At 33.2% G+C, this 16,226-nt stretch overlaps 1 protein-coding gene across 5 annotated transcripts in view; it reads right to left on the bottom strand.

The window, feature by feature from the left end:
• Window positions 1–16,226, bottom strand: part of LOC133182321 (steroid hormone receptor ERR2-like) — a 67,704-nt gene that overhangs the window by 10,085 nt on the left and 41,393 nt on the right. For 3 of the 5 annotated variants that reach the window (XM_061317120.1, XM_061317121.1, XM_061317122.1), the window contains 2 exons: window positions 13,107–13,661; window positions 4,746–4,862 (listed from right to left, as the gene is read on the bottom strand). In XM_061317120.1, the coding sequence (XP_061173104.1) occupies window positions 4,746–4,862; window positions 13,107–13,509 (520 nt within the window). In that variant the 5' untranslated portion in view covers window positions 13,510–13,661. Of the gene's footprint in view, window positions 1–4,745; window positions 4,863–13,106; window positions 13,662–15,423; window positions 15,618–16,226 lie in introns of those variants that run through there. The other 2 variants (XM_061317119.1, XM_061317123.1) reach the window with 2 other exon arrangements.

Below are 16,226 nucleotides of genomic sequence, written 5' to 3'. Positions count from 1 at the left end.
CAGCCTTGAAAAGCAGGACCTATATCATTTAGTACCCTTAGTTCACTCTTCTGACCAGGCCAGAAAATGGACCCTTGATCCAACTATTTATGCAGATACATGCAGACTCCAAAATTACACTTCAGTTTTCATCATGAATAAATCATACCAAGTTTCATTGATTGTTATATAATTTTCAGCTCTCTGAATATTTTATAAAAATAATTAACCCTTTTGCCCTCATGCTTTGTTGACCAATACCTTATTCAATGATTTACAAAAACTGACAATATGGAAATTAAACTTTGCACGATTCTCCTTTCATCCAATGTTCTGTTGTATGTGATTTACAGTTTCTTGGCATGTACAACAATGCATTGCATGATTCAGGGTATTCCGTAAGTGTGTCAGGGCCAATTTTTCAAAATTCTGCAATCTTTGTCCGCTGTGATGAAATTTTATCGGAAAGGACATAAAACGTTTATGCAGAACGTTTGTTAGGTATGAATGCAACTTTTTAATAAAAATTTTCCCTGCTATTGTGATGAAATTTAATGAATAGCATATTTCTTCTTTCATGTCCCATGTATGCATAACTAGATAAAAACAATCTAATGTGTAAGATTTTTTTTGTCAAGTGAAAGAAATAAAGGAAAAAAAAACAACAACAAAAATTAGAATCTCAAAATTAAATACACTATTTAATGTTATTCAGCTTTTGGTTCATATGAGGTTATTTTCTTACTATTTTACCTTCAAGTTGATGAAGAGAGACATTCAAGTCTGATGCTACTGCTTTTCGACGTATAATAAAACTAATATCAATAATAATGATGACATCACTATTACTTCTAGTATTTTGAGTTTGATTACTAGTAAATTATCTGTTAACATTAGATGACATATATTTTTTCCAAATGGGCAACTTTCAGTCAATCAGATTTGAGGATACCATCTGTTAAAGTTGTATTTAATTTCTAGTAATAGTGACCAACTATAGACCCCCCCCCCCCCCCTTTTTCCCCAGTGATCTGTATAAGATATATCTTTAAATTGAGGATATCCGGTCCTTAGCTAAGAACAATATCTCTTAAAAAACATGCAATTTTCTCCAAAAGCCTGGATACCTACATTTTTTTCATCCTAAAATATATTTGTTGATCAATTTTTGATTAGAAAATACAGCTGTTGCTTTTATACACATTTCCTGAAAACATATTTGAGATTTGATAAATTTCCCTATATAAAATGGTTAACTATAATGATGAACTTTGAGGAATACACTTTTGTGAATTGAGAGACATCTCTGCAAGCATTTTCAATTACTTAAATGCTGATTTTCAAAACCTGTGGATCGAACTACCTTAAGTGATATTCAATATCACGACTCCCCATTATTTCAATGAATTGCACTTAACATTTTTATTTGTAGCATGAGAAGGAACTCGATCATTCAATTCCATACCCCATGTTACTGATGATCCAATTTACACAATTACTACAGGAAAGATGTTCATCAGCAATGGGAGCCAGGAGAATTCATACACACCATCAGATTTAATTAACTTTGGAGAAAATTTACCATGTTCAGGATCATAATCACTGTGAGTTTGATGTCTTGTCAACATTTAAGTTATGGAGTTGGTAGAGACTGACAGGGTTGACTGAGAGCATATCAAGTGCAAGAAAATCAAGAAATTGTATTTCCATGTTGCGATTCTAGAATAAAATAATAATTTCCTCAGAACACAGACTCCATACAATAAACATAGAGAGCCCCTATCTCCCAGTTGTGTTTGAAAACTTCTGACAATATTTCCACCTCTTGATTGAACATCTTCCACCTGCCTTTAGTGCCTTATCAGACAATGAATCCATTATTAAAACAATAGTGCTTAAACAACAGAATGTTGCCTTCAAAGTATTTTAGATACAATGTACAACAGACGAATTTCCTTGTAATTCAAAGCATTTTAACTTTACTTCATGCATGTTATGGGTTCAGGTGTTGGTGTAATGAAAAGGTGTGAAGCATATAACAGCTGTAAGCATATGGGGTGGGGGAGGGGGGTTAAAACTGGCAAAATTCAGAAATCAATACTGTAAACCAACTTTTATTCGCGACGACTTTATTTCGCGATTTACCGGGGATAAACTAGTTCGCGACGATTAATTTTCGCGATCAAGCTTTTTTTAAATCTGTTGTTAATAGAAAGAGAGACTTTAAGGACCGGTTCACGGCGAGAAATATTTGCGATGACGAGGCTCTCGCGAACATCGCGAAAATTTCTCGCACGCGAATAAAAGTTGGTTTACAGTAAATCATACAAGAAAGTGAAAACATCTCTTTTTTTGCAGAACATTTAGCCTTATTCAGCCTTTCAGTGAGGCAATATAACATTAGGATGGGATAGCCTTGATTGCAAAAACTAGATCAGCATCAGTTTTGAATAGGATCACTTAACTGACCCTATAATGCACCAGCTAGAAACATCTAAACTTGTATCTTAGGATGTTTATAGTTTGACACTGACTCAGAAACTAATGGAAAACCAATCTAATGCTACATCTACGGGAATCTGTTATTTGTGTTGGCTGCTGTTAATTAGATTCTGTCTGCTTAATTCATTTATTTTTTTTCTTTTCTCCCACACTTTGCTACAAAAGCCAGAATGTTGATATACAAATTTTTTTTCCTCTAAAAACTTTGCTACAAGAGCCAAAATGCTTTTAAATAATCCCATCCCACTTAAGACAACATGCCCTGTTTTTGGAATGCTTATATTTCCCCTATTATTTTATTCACGCTGAGAATGAAAAAAATGTCCCAAATCATCTCCCCCCACCCACAACTTGCTCACTTCTGTTGTTGGTAGAAGAAACCTGTTGTCATCCTACTATAATGACAAGCAATGAAGTGTTTTTATCGGAAGTCGGAAGTTGCCTTTTCAATACATCAATCTCCTTAGCATTGACATCACTTTACCAAACATTTGGCAAGAGGACCAAGGACAAATAGTTACATGTTTGTAAGTTACTGACACCAATAAGGCTCCTAATTACACGCAGTTAGGGGTGATGAACACTGCCAACACTGCTTTCCTGCTGTTATCATACTGTATAGTCTTGTGCATGTAGGATATAATGAGACAAAGATCTTACAGTTTTATTGCTTTACTAACTTGTTTTCCACATGATTCACAAAATAGGCTTTCATTTGCCCCATGGTATACTGCACTGTAAACAAGAATGCATTGAAAAAAGGGACCAATCCCCACAGGTTTGATATGGTTTGCTGATACTTTAGATTCTTTTTTTTTTACTTTCACAAATCTTTTAGGTTTTTACATGTTTGTGTGGTTTGAGGATAGCAAGTGTTTATGTACTTAGAGGAAACCTAGTACATAAAGATTAAAGAAAACAAGAGAATGGGTAAATGGAAGTTTAATATAAATTAAGATTTGTGTATTAAGTACAAGGAAACTCGATCAATTTTAAAATAAGTAGATTAAATATAAAGAAGATTAAGGGAGTGCAGAGTGGGCAATCTGTTGATAAGATCTTTTTCATTCCATATACTCTCAAGATTAAATTGATAAAAATCTTTAACATCTTGCATTTTATCCTGTTATTTATATCCTCAGCAAAACAATACAACATCAGAACAAATTAAAAAAGCAATAATTTTTCAGACAAAATATTGAAAAAAAATAATTATCTTAACATTTCAACCTATATACATGCCTTTATACATAGCTTAACATTTTTTTTTTTAATTTTGCATCAACAGGAGCTGGTGCAAGTCTATGCCTTGATTAAACTTGTCATTCAGTTGGAAGTGTGAATTTGAAGGTTCATTTCTTATTATCTTAGCCTAAAACTTAATAATTTTGTTCTTAAATCAAAAATTTGAACTCTCGTCCACCCAAATTATGACTATAAACAGTCTTAATTTTCAGTTTTGCCTTAATTTAGTCTTTTGATAGCTTATTTATAGATTTCTTTTAACTTTTTAAATAACCACATAAGGATATTTGACTTTATATTTGTTGAATTCTGCTTATCACTACATATCTACTCCTATCGCTGCATAAAAAACAAGCCATCTTGCTGGGAGAGATCAATAATAAATCATCGATTTGGATCTTAATCAATAAACACTTCACAAACTTAATTTCAAATTATAAAATTTTATTATCCCATTCTTTAAATTTGCTGAAATCTCACTGCCGAAATCTCTGAACTAAATTAGATTTGAGAAAAATGAGAGGCTCTCTCAGCTCATCTCAAATTATCGAACTTACGAAAAATGTTTTTTAAAAAGACCAACTTATAAAATGATTTGATTCCTTGCCAGGGAATCAGGTATAAATATTTCATTGAACTGCTTTAGACATCCTTGTTCAGACTTGTGAATATATTTACCTAGAATTGCAAATTTGTTGAAATTTATCATTTTTCACTTAAAATAAATTTACAGGAAAGAATTGAAATTTGAACACATATAACCATTATCTTAATTTATACATTATGCATTTCATTAACAGATTTTTCATATTAAGACATACTTATGCAAATATTTACTGGCTTATAATTAATGAATTTCGGCACTTTCTGAAACTAACACGAATGAGTAAAAAATATTAAAAACTTGTTTTTTCCAAAAATAAATGAGGCCTGTAGTGCAAAGCATAAGGATACATGGGGATGAATGTGACCTTCATTTTATATCAATTTATTTACTGGGGAAATCATCTTTATCCTACCTTCTCTGAGCATGCCCACTCGAAGACACTTTTGAAATCGGCATGCTTGGCAGGCCTTTCGCCTTCTTTTGGTAATTTCACAGTCACCATTGGCAGGGCAAGAATATTCAATATTTCCTAAAAAGAGAGAACAAAATAACATAGAAGAAGCTTATCTAGAACAGTCAACTATTTTTTGGTAGAAATAAAAATGCATCAAAAATTTTTGTAGAAATTTGGAATATTTTCAGTGTGTGGATTAAATTGAATACTGGTATATAAAATCTCTTGTTTTTAACTGTACTAATTGTATAGTGCATCTCTTGTAACACAGAAATTTGTTTACAGCACTCAGTTTACTAATATTAGTGTCTCACCCCAAGTTCACAGAGGTTGCAAGAAAAATGATAGTTGTTAGTGAGACAGCAAAAGAGTTCTAATGTTGACAACACTAAACTATCTGTCATCACGTGAATTTTAATCATGTAATAAAATAGGCAATTTAACCATACACAATAAAAAGCATTGAAATTGGCAGAGATTCATCCCCCTGTTATTCAGGATTTCCAAGTGTTTTATACATCAATATATATACGTCATCTCTGAAGAGTGTCTTTTATATAGTTTGCCATAGAAATGCTACACTTGATAAAGGATCTTCAATTGTGTCAGTCAGAAATCATATCTTTATGTACCTAACAATGTGTAAATACATGGTCACCATCTTTTTTTTTTATCTAAATGCACTGTACACTTCTTAGACATTGCTTTTTTTGCAAATGCATTAAATTCAAATTTGATTTAGTACTAGGCCATCTTTCAAAAAATGCAAAATGTTGGTTGACAGGTAGTGAATCCCCCCCCAACCCCCATCCCCAACATTTTCAACACCAGTGCTGAATTTCTAAATTCATTGAAATTGAAGGTGTTAACAAAATTAAAATAGTTTTTGATGGTATGAGAAAATACATAACAAAAAATAATGGTTTCTTCAAGGTTTTTAAAAAAAGTTTTGAGATGGGCCATTTTTAGTCAGTCGTTCGGAGAGGGCAAACAGAATTTTTTTTTTCAAGATAGCCCTAACTGTAACTTTTATATAGTACAGAGAACCCGAGTGCAGGCACTGTCTGGGAATGCATACACTTCACAGAAATGTGCATATATCATACTGCAGATTAATGCAAATAAGTGTACAATTTAACTAATCAGAGATGCCAACTTTCAGATTTCTGAATATGTTTCAAAATATGGCTGATTTATATTGCATTAAATCTATACATTGTACTTATGCAAATTGAAACATTAATGAAGAAGACTGTCTCCTGCCACTAGAACGGAACTTGTCTATTGACATAATGAAAGTGAAGTTTGGCGGTGTGGTACAATCAATATGCGACCTGAATTCATCATCTGTCAATCTGTCTAGCAATATGACTAGGTGCCATCAAAGCCCATAAATATTCTCTTATACCCATGATACAACAAGGACAACTTATACATAAATAGGTTTGGAGTGGGTTGCTCTAATTCTATTTAGTCATTTTAGGTTAAAAATAGTAACTATTCAATAAATATAAAGTTTGACAGTTTTAATATGATGAAGCATAAATCTGCCATTTTTGGTCTTTTATAATAAGATTATAGTAAAGTTAGTTCTCGAAAACTGGTCTCGATATTTAGTCTATTTTTCATACACTTTTCGTAATTTTTCATCATCATTAACAGTTTTTCTGGGTCATTGAATTAATCCCTTAAACACAAGTTTCTTACTGCAAGTTGCTCAATCTTCAAGACTTATTGACCTTCAACCAAGTACATGTACTTGATTTCAGGATTATCCTGAAATTTCTATAGATCTTTAATGAATTAATAGTTTGACTACCAAATAAGGGTATATCGGGATAATGTACCTTGCAATTCTTTTAATAAAAAGATCTGACTTTAAAATAATTAATTGATGCAGAGTTTACGCCATAGATAGCTTTTTTTATATCCAACATACGTACAGATCGTATGGTTTGTGCGTACAAGAGTTATTTTTAGAAAAGAAGTTTCTGTTTTACGTCATTCCATTCAGGCTGTGAAGCAGAGGTTCCCCCGTCAGAAACAATTAAAACAAACCAGGCTGGAATAACTCTTGATTAGTCTTATCTGCCAAAAATACACACAACCAATTTGTATCAAAATGTCAAAAGAATCACCCCCATAAAGATAACAAGTATGCAACACTGTCTTTGTCTTTTTTGACTCTGCTGCATTAAACTTCAGTATCTGCTGCATTTCACAGAGGGATGCATACCCAATCTCCAGAAACAAATGGTGGAATGTAAATTAACTTCCTACAACAAAAGACCTGTGCCAAAGTCATCAATATTTAATCCTTACATCTGGTAGTGACATTCCAGGTACACTGTCCTATTTTTTTTCTCTTAATGCCTAACAGATTAATCACTTACAATTAAGACATAACATTTGTCCCCTGAAGAGTTGTCATTTTATTGGCCACATTGACACTAACAATTTGTTTTTGAACAGAGTTCTCTTAAGATTTTTGATATTAAGTGCTCTTATAAGTGCTCATGCACCATCAATCAATTCATCTCTTTTGGCACAGCTACTAACAATATATATATAACATGATGTGATCTTTAATACCTGGCTCATCTGTTTATTCTGCAGTCACAAAACAGATAAGTATTGATTATTTCCATCCAGTCTGATATTCTTCAGATTAAAACAACAGCCACAAAGGTGTCATTAATTGAGAACTACCTAAGTTTACACATTTTTCAGTATTTCTTTCTTTCTTTTTTGGTGTTGCAAGCATAACCTCATGATTTTTTTGGGGGGAAGCATTTTTACTGGGAAGCTTCATCAACTGAATAATGAATTATAGGCATAGAAGATCAATAAATAGCTCTCCCCCACAATCAATTGGCAGGCACTGCCTTGTGAGGTCTTGGGTGGGTCATGTTGAGTTCAGTAACCTTTTATAATGATAAGAAGCCAAATATAAATTGATGATGGCACAGAAGAGATTTATGTAAAGTTGTAGCCATAGATGAATTCCAAAAGAAAACTCTGACTGATATTCTGGTTTTTACAATAATATCTATCATTTGGAATTGAAATTCAATACAACTTTTTAATATGCATGGCTATAAAAATGTTTTCAAAATGATCTATCAATGTCATGCAATCTGATCCATTCTTATCTCTACCACTGGAGAAGACCTTAAGGGAGATAATTCAAAACCTTAAAAAATTAAAGTACAGATTCATGTTGTCTGATATTAATCATCATAAACTTAGCAAGTTGAAATCTTTTGTGTAAACATCATTGCTATCTTGTCCAGTGTTTAGTATGTATAATCTTTATTATTTTAATATTATATATATATATTACTGCACTTTTCCAATTTCTTTAGTATAGCTGAATTATTATAGATCTTTTGCAATTCAATAAAATAATTCATGATATGAAGAAATTGGAGGCTTATGATTTAAAACACACACACACACACACACACACACACACAAACCCCCAATATCTGATGTGCAATTTACAACATAACCACTGAGTTTGATCAGATAATATCTAAGATATATATTTTAAATTAAGTACCGGCCATAGATGAATTTTTAACTAAAAATGTTACACATACTTGAGCATTTCCATCGGGTCTCTGAATATATATTAAGATATATATTTACTGCTTAATATCTGAAGCAAGCCCATAAAAAATTGAAATTTCATGCATGAGTAATGCACCTCTATAAGGTCTTAGATATTTTCAAAGGTTGAACACCTTTTTTTTCTCTTTAATAAACAACCTGACTGGAAAGTATTGTACAAGAATGATATTGGGGTGAGGGTTACACAAGCTTCATTAAACAGTGGGAAATGTAATAAAGACTGCCTAGCATTCACATCTTCTCCTGAAAACACCACTGCAGCACTTCCAAATGAGTGAAATTGTTTACACTTACTGTGAAGATGGCAATTTAAAGGAACAGAAGCCTATTGCATGCACATCTACTTAGTTTTAATGAGGAATGAACAATAGCAATTACCACAGATAAATTCAAAATAACAGATTTGAAGTGCTCAAGATAGCATTGGCATCATCTCAAGAAAGCTACATATGGATTGAGATGCTTGTTTCCCAGATAAAAAACAGTCCTGCAACCTTTCCAATCACTAGCCTAAAGGGTGCTGAGCAATGTAACCTTAATACCGGCTTTAAAAAATGCACCTAAAACTACTTGGTGCATATATCTTTCAACTGATAAACTGTTCCCTCTTTCTATGTGATTTTCCAAATTGATTTAATACTTACCTTGGCTTTCCCAGCATAATAGTTCTCGCTTATACAAATATAAAAACTTTGGACGACTTACATCTATTAACCTTTACATCACATGTAACCCAGAAATTCATACCATTCCATTTACTCTTTGTTCCTCCTCTAAAAAACGGGTATTACTATAAAGTCAGTGATAAATGGTTTGGGCATTTGCCTTGACCCCAAACTTTGTAATCAATACATCAATGTCAATTCCGGTCTGTAATCAGATGACAGGGCTAAGTTCAGACCTTTTTTCACTGGGTATTTACTCACTACTATAACAAATATTAAACAGAATGTCTTTTGAGATGTGTGCTACCTGTAGAGGTCAAAGAAAGAGATATATACCAAAGGTTGATTGGTACTGTTATATTGATTGAGCAGTCTGCAAATAGAACTATTTATTCTGGACTCAATTAATGGGTAATTCTGACCAAATGAAGATTTCATGTTTGTGCAGGAAATTGCTGCTGTTTGTATAACAACTATTCTACTGAATTGTGACATCAAGCCTATTTGACAACCACCAAATGATGCTTTAATGAATATCCAAGATTGCTTTTATTTACTGCCCAAATAAAAATGATTTAAGAGCATTGCCATTGCACCACAATTATATCAAATTAAGTACAGGCTAAGTTGTTTTTAATTATAGAAGTAAGAGAACCTGCACTTGCATAAGAATAATTGAAACTGATACACAAACTGAAGTAGACTACAAAATAAGGCTGGAAAATAGTGAAGCAAACCAAATTATCCATAACATATATAAATATTGTTGCCCGACCTCAAGAACCTTAGCTATATTTGCTTAAAAAGAGCTAACTGTATAAAGGTCTAAAGACTCCAAGAATCCATTATAATATTTGACCCCAGTGTAAGCTCTTACAAAAACAACTTGTTTGCATAACCTAAAATAGGACAACATTTTAGTACAACCTAATGTTATAATGCTGAAAGATATGGGATTATATGACACAGAAACTTTAAGAAAATTTCATTAATATTAACTTCCTGAAGTAACATTATGTGACCTGAAAATTCAGAGAGACACTTATAACCTTGAACAATCATGATATTATGTACAGTAGAATATCTGGAATATGGTTTATTTTTTTTTTTTTTTACAGAAATAATACTGAAAACAGTAAGACTATCCCTACACCACAACCAGAAATTACAGTTGAACTTTAGTATCTCAAACACTGATCTCAAATGCCATGGATATTTTAAAGTGATTTGGAAGTCCTAACCACTTATTCTTTATGTATTTTACCCTTGATATCTCAAATCAGATATCTCGACATTTTTCCTCTCAGTCCAATTGAGTTTGAGATAATGATGTTTGACTATACATTGTCTACACAATCTCCAACCTCCAACTCCCATCCTCACAGAAAAGACTCTCCCCCCCCCCCCTCCCCTGCAGCATGCTCTTTCTGAGCAAGGGTGTACTTAATTATTTCATATCATCTTGCTTGTCATATGTCAAATCTTATTCATTTTAGGTGATTTTTTTGACCAGAATTTTATTTCCGACACCAGCATTTTGACATTTGAGTAGAATAATGTAAAGCAATAGATTATACAGTGTCGTAAATAAAACAATAAAATTCAAAACTCATTCATATTTATATCACCTATTTGAATTTCAAGTAGCCTTGTCGCAATTAAATTTATGACAAACATTTATTACCTAGACAAACTACCATACGCCTAGAATGCCCTAACTACCCCTGCCATCTAGATCTGGTTCTAAACTAGATGAAACCATCATTGTGTATACTCTTTGAAATTTTCTTGCTCTGCTATTAAAAGATGCAGGAAGCTAAATCTGATCTTCATAATTCTTTAAATGAAAGATGAAACAATGAAAACTGTCCAATGCTCCACATATCTGATATATGAATTGCTTTTGAATTTGTTTCCTGCATGCACCAGGATTTGAAACTGTCCCTTGTTCTATAAAATGATTAAAGTTTCAAAAAAGTTGTGTGTTATGAAAATTGCTGACCAGCAAAGAACATAAAAGGTACAATTATTGAGTGATCTATTACATTGATTGAATGAAATGAAGCACACATAATGACCTAGATTTAAAAAAAAACCTTTTTACGCAAGTATTTAGAGCCATTGTAAGAATATCTGAACATTTCAGGAGACTTTTTGGCACAGAAACAATGTCTCTCTACATTAATCGGTCACAGTTGATGCAATACTTCCCGCTGTATTGGTCTGCCTTAAACAGTTCTCCAACGTCACTTTACTCATTGCCTAAAATTACAGTAAAATGTCCAGCATAATGACCTATCATAATTTAATGATTTTCAAGGTACCTACGTGGTCTATGCATATATTACAAGAAGCACTGACGTAGGTTATTTTCTTCAATTTTAATCTGGGTGGCAATCTCCTTTAAGGCTATCAGAATTCTTTAGAGTCTTTGAGTCAAAGTACGTCGTGTGAATAATAAATTCTTTAAAAAAATAACATTTGATAAGGTGTGCTAATCTAGACCCAACATGCCCAAACCATGCAAAGATTTAATTTCCATATACCCAAGCTCAGACAGCCTTGAGGATTTGAAATTCATTACATCCATACTAAAATACATCTTTATTTCACTTTGTGTCTCTAAAAACAGTCACTGTACAGGGGAAAAAAAAAGATGGCCAGTGACCTCAGAATTACTTTTGAACTGGTTATTTGGTGTGAACTAAGTAGTTAACAATGAACAAGTCTTCCTCTAGATTACTGTTTATAATACACTGTACTCTCTATGTACATCCTGTTTGTCATAATACAAATTAAGTTAATAAATAGTACATCTATGAAAAATCACTTCCTTCTTGCTGTTGAATTACCCAGTCTAAATAGCTTATCTCCATGACTTTAGCTACCAAGTAATGAAACATTAACTTGTATGAGATCCTCCATTTATCATGTTTATTATTTTTCAATCAAATATCCTTGTAGTTAAGTACAATAAACCTAAATTTTAATGTTTAATGTCCATATACCCCCATCTTACATACACTAAAAACCTGTTTTGCTTCATGCAGTGATATTTATCAGTCTGGTATTTACATGGTGAGTATTAGAAATCAGGGGTTCAAATCCCAGTTGAATCAGTTTAAATCTGACTTTTTTAATGTAAGGTGCTACACATTTTGCAGCTGCCAAAGGGTTAAGGTGATGGGTCTTTCAGAGGGTTAAGGTGATGGGTCTTTCAGAGGAGACTTCCAGGACTAAGGTCCCCTGTCACAGTAAGTGTTCATTTGATAAAGAACCCCTCTGTCATACTGGCATAAGTCCACAGACAGGTTCTGTAATTGGCACTGTATCTATAGCTGGTGCTGATAGGAGCAAACTATTCTACTAGGGACTGGAAACTCCATACAATGAAATAAACCAAAATAGAATAATTGTCCAATCCCCCTCAGCCCTAATAAATCTCTAGTAACAGACTCTGTCTATGGCCACTGCTAAGAGCTATATTTCTAAATCTTCTACCTTACAGTTAACCTCTTCTGATATATCACATATAGGCCAGTGTCTAAAGTTTGTTCATATTTTATCAGGTGTAACAGTTCAAATACCTGTATATAGGTCAGTGTGTCAGAAACTTTCTCAGTACATTTTGGCCCCTCAATTCTGTTAAGAGGTGACAACCTCAGATTTCATTTTTCTTACAAACATAGCACATCATTCTAGGTATTTGGCTTCTATTGTAAGATATCCATGTTATCTTGAAATTGGACACAAGGTATATTTCTATTGTAATGTACATCAACAGGTACTATGCATTTTGAATGACACATCAGAAACCAGCTGACATGCTTCACTGCATTATTAAATATAATAGCCCTTTAGAATACCTATGGTTTGCAAAGCAGATGATGATTTCAGGGGCCTCTGTCATTGTAAACTTCCTTGTACTCCGAGAGCATCATAATTTGATAAACAACTAAATAACTGTTTGGAATTGTATTTTTGGTGCTGAGGCTGATTACATTAATTCACATTGACTTACCTTGGATAGTTCTTTTGAAGAATGCTTTACATGCCTCACAAGAAGACACCCCATAGTGATAGCCTGATGCCACATCACCACACACCAAACATAGTCTCTTTGGTAACTCAATGTTGTCCTGATCACAATTAATGGAATTTGTGATGGAAGTAGCAATATTGTTAATGAAGTCTAATTTGCTTGTGTCAATAGGAGATGAACTTTCATCAATGCTGCAAGGGGATATGTTACCACTGTTGTCTGCACTGTTGCCTTGGTAAGAACCATCTGAGCCATAATCGTCATTGTGATAGTCTGCAAAGACGTCGCGGCCGAAGCTTTCTTCCAAGGACAGGGAATGGCCACATCGACTGAGACCTAACGGGCTCCCCGGCTCCATCTTTATAATATCGACATCCATCATGAAGCCTGTTTAGTTTGGGAACAGTTCAATATCAATATATTTTTTCTCTCAAGTTTCTCACCACACAGGAAGATATTTTCTTCAATAGTTCCAAAGATACTGGACCGGCAATTGTCACTTTCTACGCTATTTTCTTTTTCTGTCTTTTATCACTGAAAAGATATCAATAAAACACATTTTCAATGCCACATTGCAATAATAGTAAAATTGATTTTTAAATACTTTGTATTTGCGTCAGCAGATATTGTGAGGACCGTATAATCGTGGGGGGAGTTCAATAGACACATTCTGTAGATCAACATCTGATCAATGAATTAATGTAGTAGTAGTATGTGTAGATCTGTCTGCTAACGTCAACTCCTTCAGCAGAAAAAAAATTCTATAACATCCACAACAAAGCAAACTGACTTGAATCGCGTCGCCACACAAATTTTGAATATGCCTTTCATTTACTCAAATTTGAAAAAACTCTGGTCTTATAATAAAATACCTTATCATGCTTATTTAACATTTTTAATGTTTTGAGAAGATAAAATGATGGTAAGAAAAGGTATTATTACAAAGTCAGACTTATTTCAACATTTCCAGGAGCACAAAAAAAAGTCTGAAGTTCAGCAGAGAGTTCGACAATATATGTCAGATAGAGATCACGCTGCATGCTCCCCCATCCCAACATATGCTCTTCATACATTCCAGATAATAACCCTCTGTGTGCGTAACACTGCTTGTTTTCAGACAATGACGCAAGAAACCACTGTTCATATAGATAGCTCTCATTTTTAGCAGATATCTAAGTGAAAATTCTTTTTATATTAATAAAATTTTCTATACCCCATATTTTGTTAACCTGTATTTGAGTAAAAATGCATATCAAATGGTTAACCAGTCCAAGGCTGTATTTAGATAACATGTCAAACAGTCAATGAACTTAAATGGGCATAAGATTATTAAATGACACTTTATACAGCAACCTATATTTTGAAGTACATTTTTACAATGCACTCATATATGACAGCAAAATCTCTCTTCTTAACAGCTTCATAAACTTTGACTATATTTGAAACCTACTATAAAATTCTACTGTTGTCATAAAGATATCTATCAAAAGACAGACAGACAGCAAACTCTGCAGCCTGAATTCAATGATCTGTGCAAAACAGGTAAGTAGACCTGTTATCAAATGCAGACATTAGTAAAACCTAACCAAAATAGCAGTTCAAGTGGCCCTACCTCATAGAGGAACAGGTATCCTACTACTATAGATCGCTTTATGCCATGTGAGTCTTGCGCAATATCTCATATACATTTCTAGCATGGTGCAAACGTGACCCGGTTTTTCAGAAGAATTTCATCATACATCATAAGTGTAAATACTAACAGGATGTTTGTGTGTGGATAGTGCAGCTTGAATTATGGTATTATGTCATAGTAATATCAATGTAACTACTTTTTTTAAAAAGTGTATATCAGATCAACCAGCTAACACCACATTACTCAGCCACTGAAGGAAACAAAGGTCCTCCAGTGTAATGAGTTTTCCAAAATTAACAGGACATTCAAATTTCCATCTTTTTTTCCGTTTCAGATATATACTTTTTCCCATGCACTCATGCACTTATTGTTACATACATTTTATGTAGACTTAATTAAGTGAAAATATTTTCCTAAATAAAATTTATGAACATATATTTTAACTGTTAAAGGATTAACTCAAAATTAAAACAACAATAGTGGCGATTTTTAACAAAAACTATGCACTAAGCTCTAAGGCAGTAGCTGCAAACTACAAGTCAAAGATGTTGACCCATATACATGTACAATCAGCTGTGCCTAAAAATCAGCTGATCATACAATTCACTTGTGATTTTTACCTATCTACTATCTACCAATACCTATCAAAAACTTCCTACTGACCTTCTTTAAATGCTAGATAGCTCCTGTGCATCAAATATAATCCAAATTTATTGTATTTTTCTCAAAATTCAGTACAAAATTACACCAAAGCCTGGGCACACAATGCCGGCTACTTCACCATGTGGTCTAGAAATGCTCCTATTTCCTGCTTGCTCTACCTTCACACTCGCGTGGAGGATTACCAAGTACACAGCTGAGTGATTGCCTATCTCTTCGCTAACAGCTACATATTTTATTCTGTGTCACATGAATTTAAATGTGCTGATTTTTCAGGTAGTGGTTGGTAAAGAGCAGAAAAAAAACATCTAGATCTACTTACAATAGGTATTTATCAGAGAGATTTGTTTATTCACCTCTGTAAACACTTTTGTTGTGAGATTATCTTAATTAATTCTTTTTCATCCAGTACAGGTATATTTTTCATTTGTAGCATTTGTATTTTTTCTGTAAGTAAAGATATTATTTAGATATTAGAAAAAAAAATTAAGAACTGATTCTGTTTATACATTAACTTAATATTGAAAACCATGTTTTTACAGTCCTGACAAAATGACAAACACAGTTTCACAAATAAACAGGTAAACAAGATGTAATTGATTAGGTGTAATTTCTTTGACAGGTGGTCTCACCTGGGTGGTTGAGGATTTTTACACCTTGCTCCATCATCAGAGCTTTTTTAACTGCACTACCTGTACATTCTGTACACAAAGTAAAAGATTCTGGGAGGACTTCAAACTTAAAAAATCTCATTAAAGCTATCAGAGCAGATAAAATATGGAAAAATAAATGATGAGTAACAGTCA

This window comes from Saccostrea echinata, unplaced genomic scaffold (genome assembly GCF_033153115.1).
Source record: "Saccostrea echinata isolate AGI-Se365-2 ecotype Australia unplaced genomic scaffold, CSIRO_AGI_Sech_v1 ptg000009l, whole genome shotgun sequence".
Lineage (NCBI taxonomy): Eukaryota > Metazoa > Mollusca > Bivalvia > Ostreida > Ostreidae > Saccostrea > Saccostrea echinata.
The sequence above is the reverse complement of the archived record's forward strand: the minus strand, read 5'-3'. Positions and strand labels throughout refer to the sequence as shown.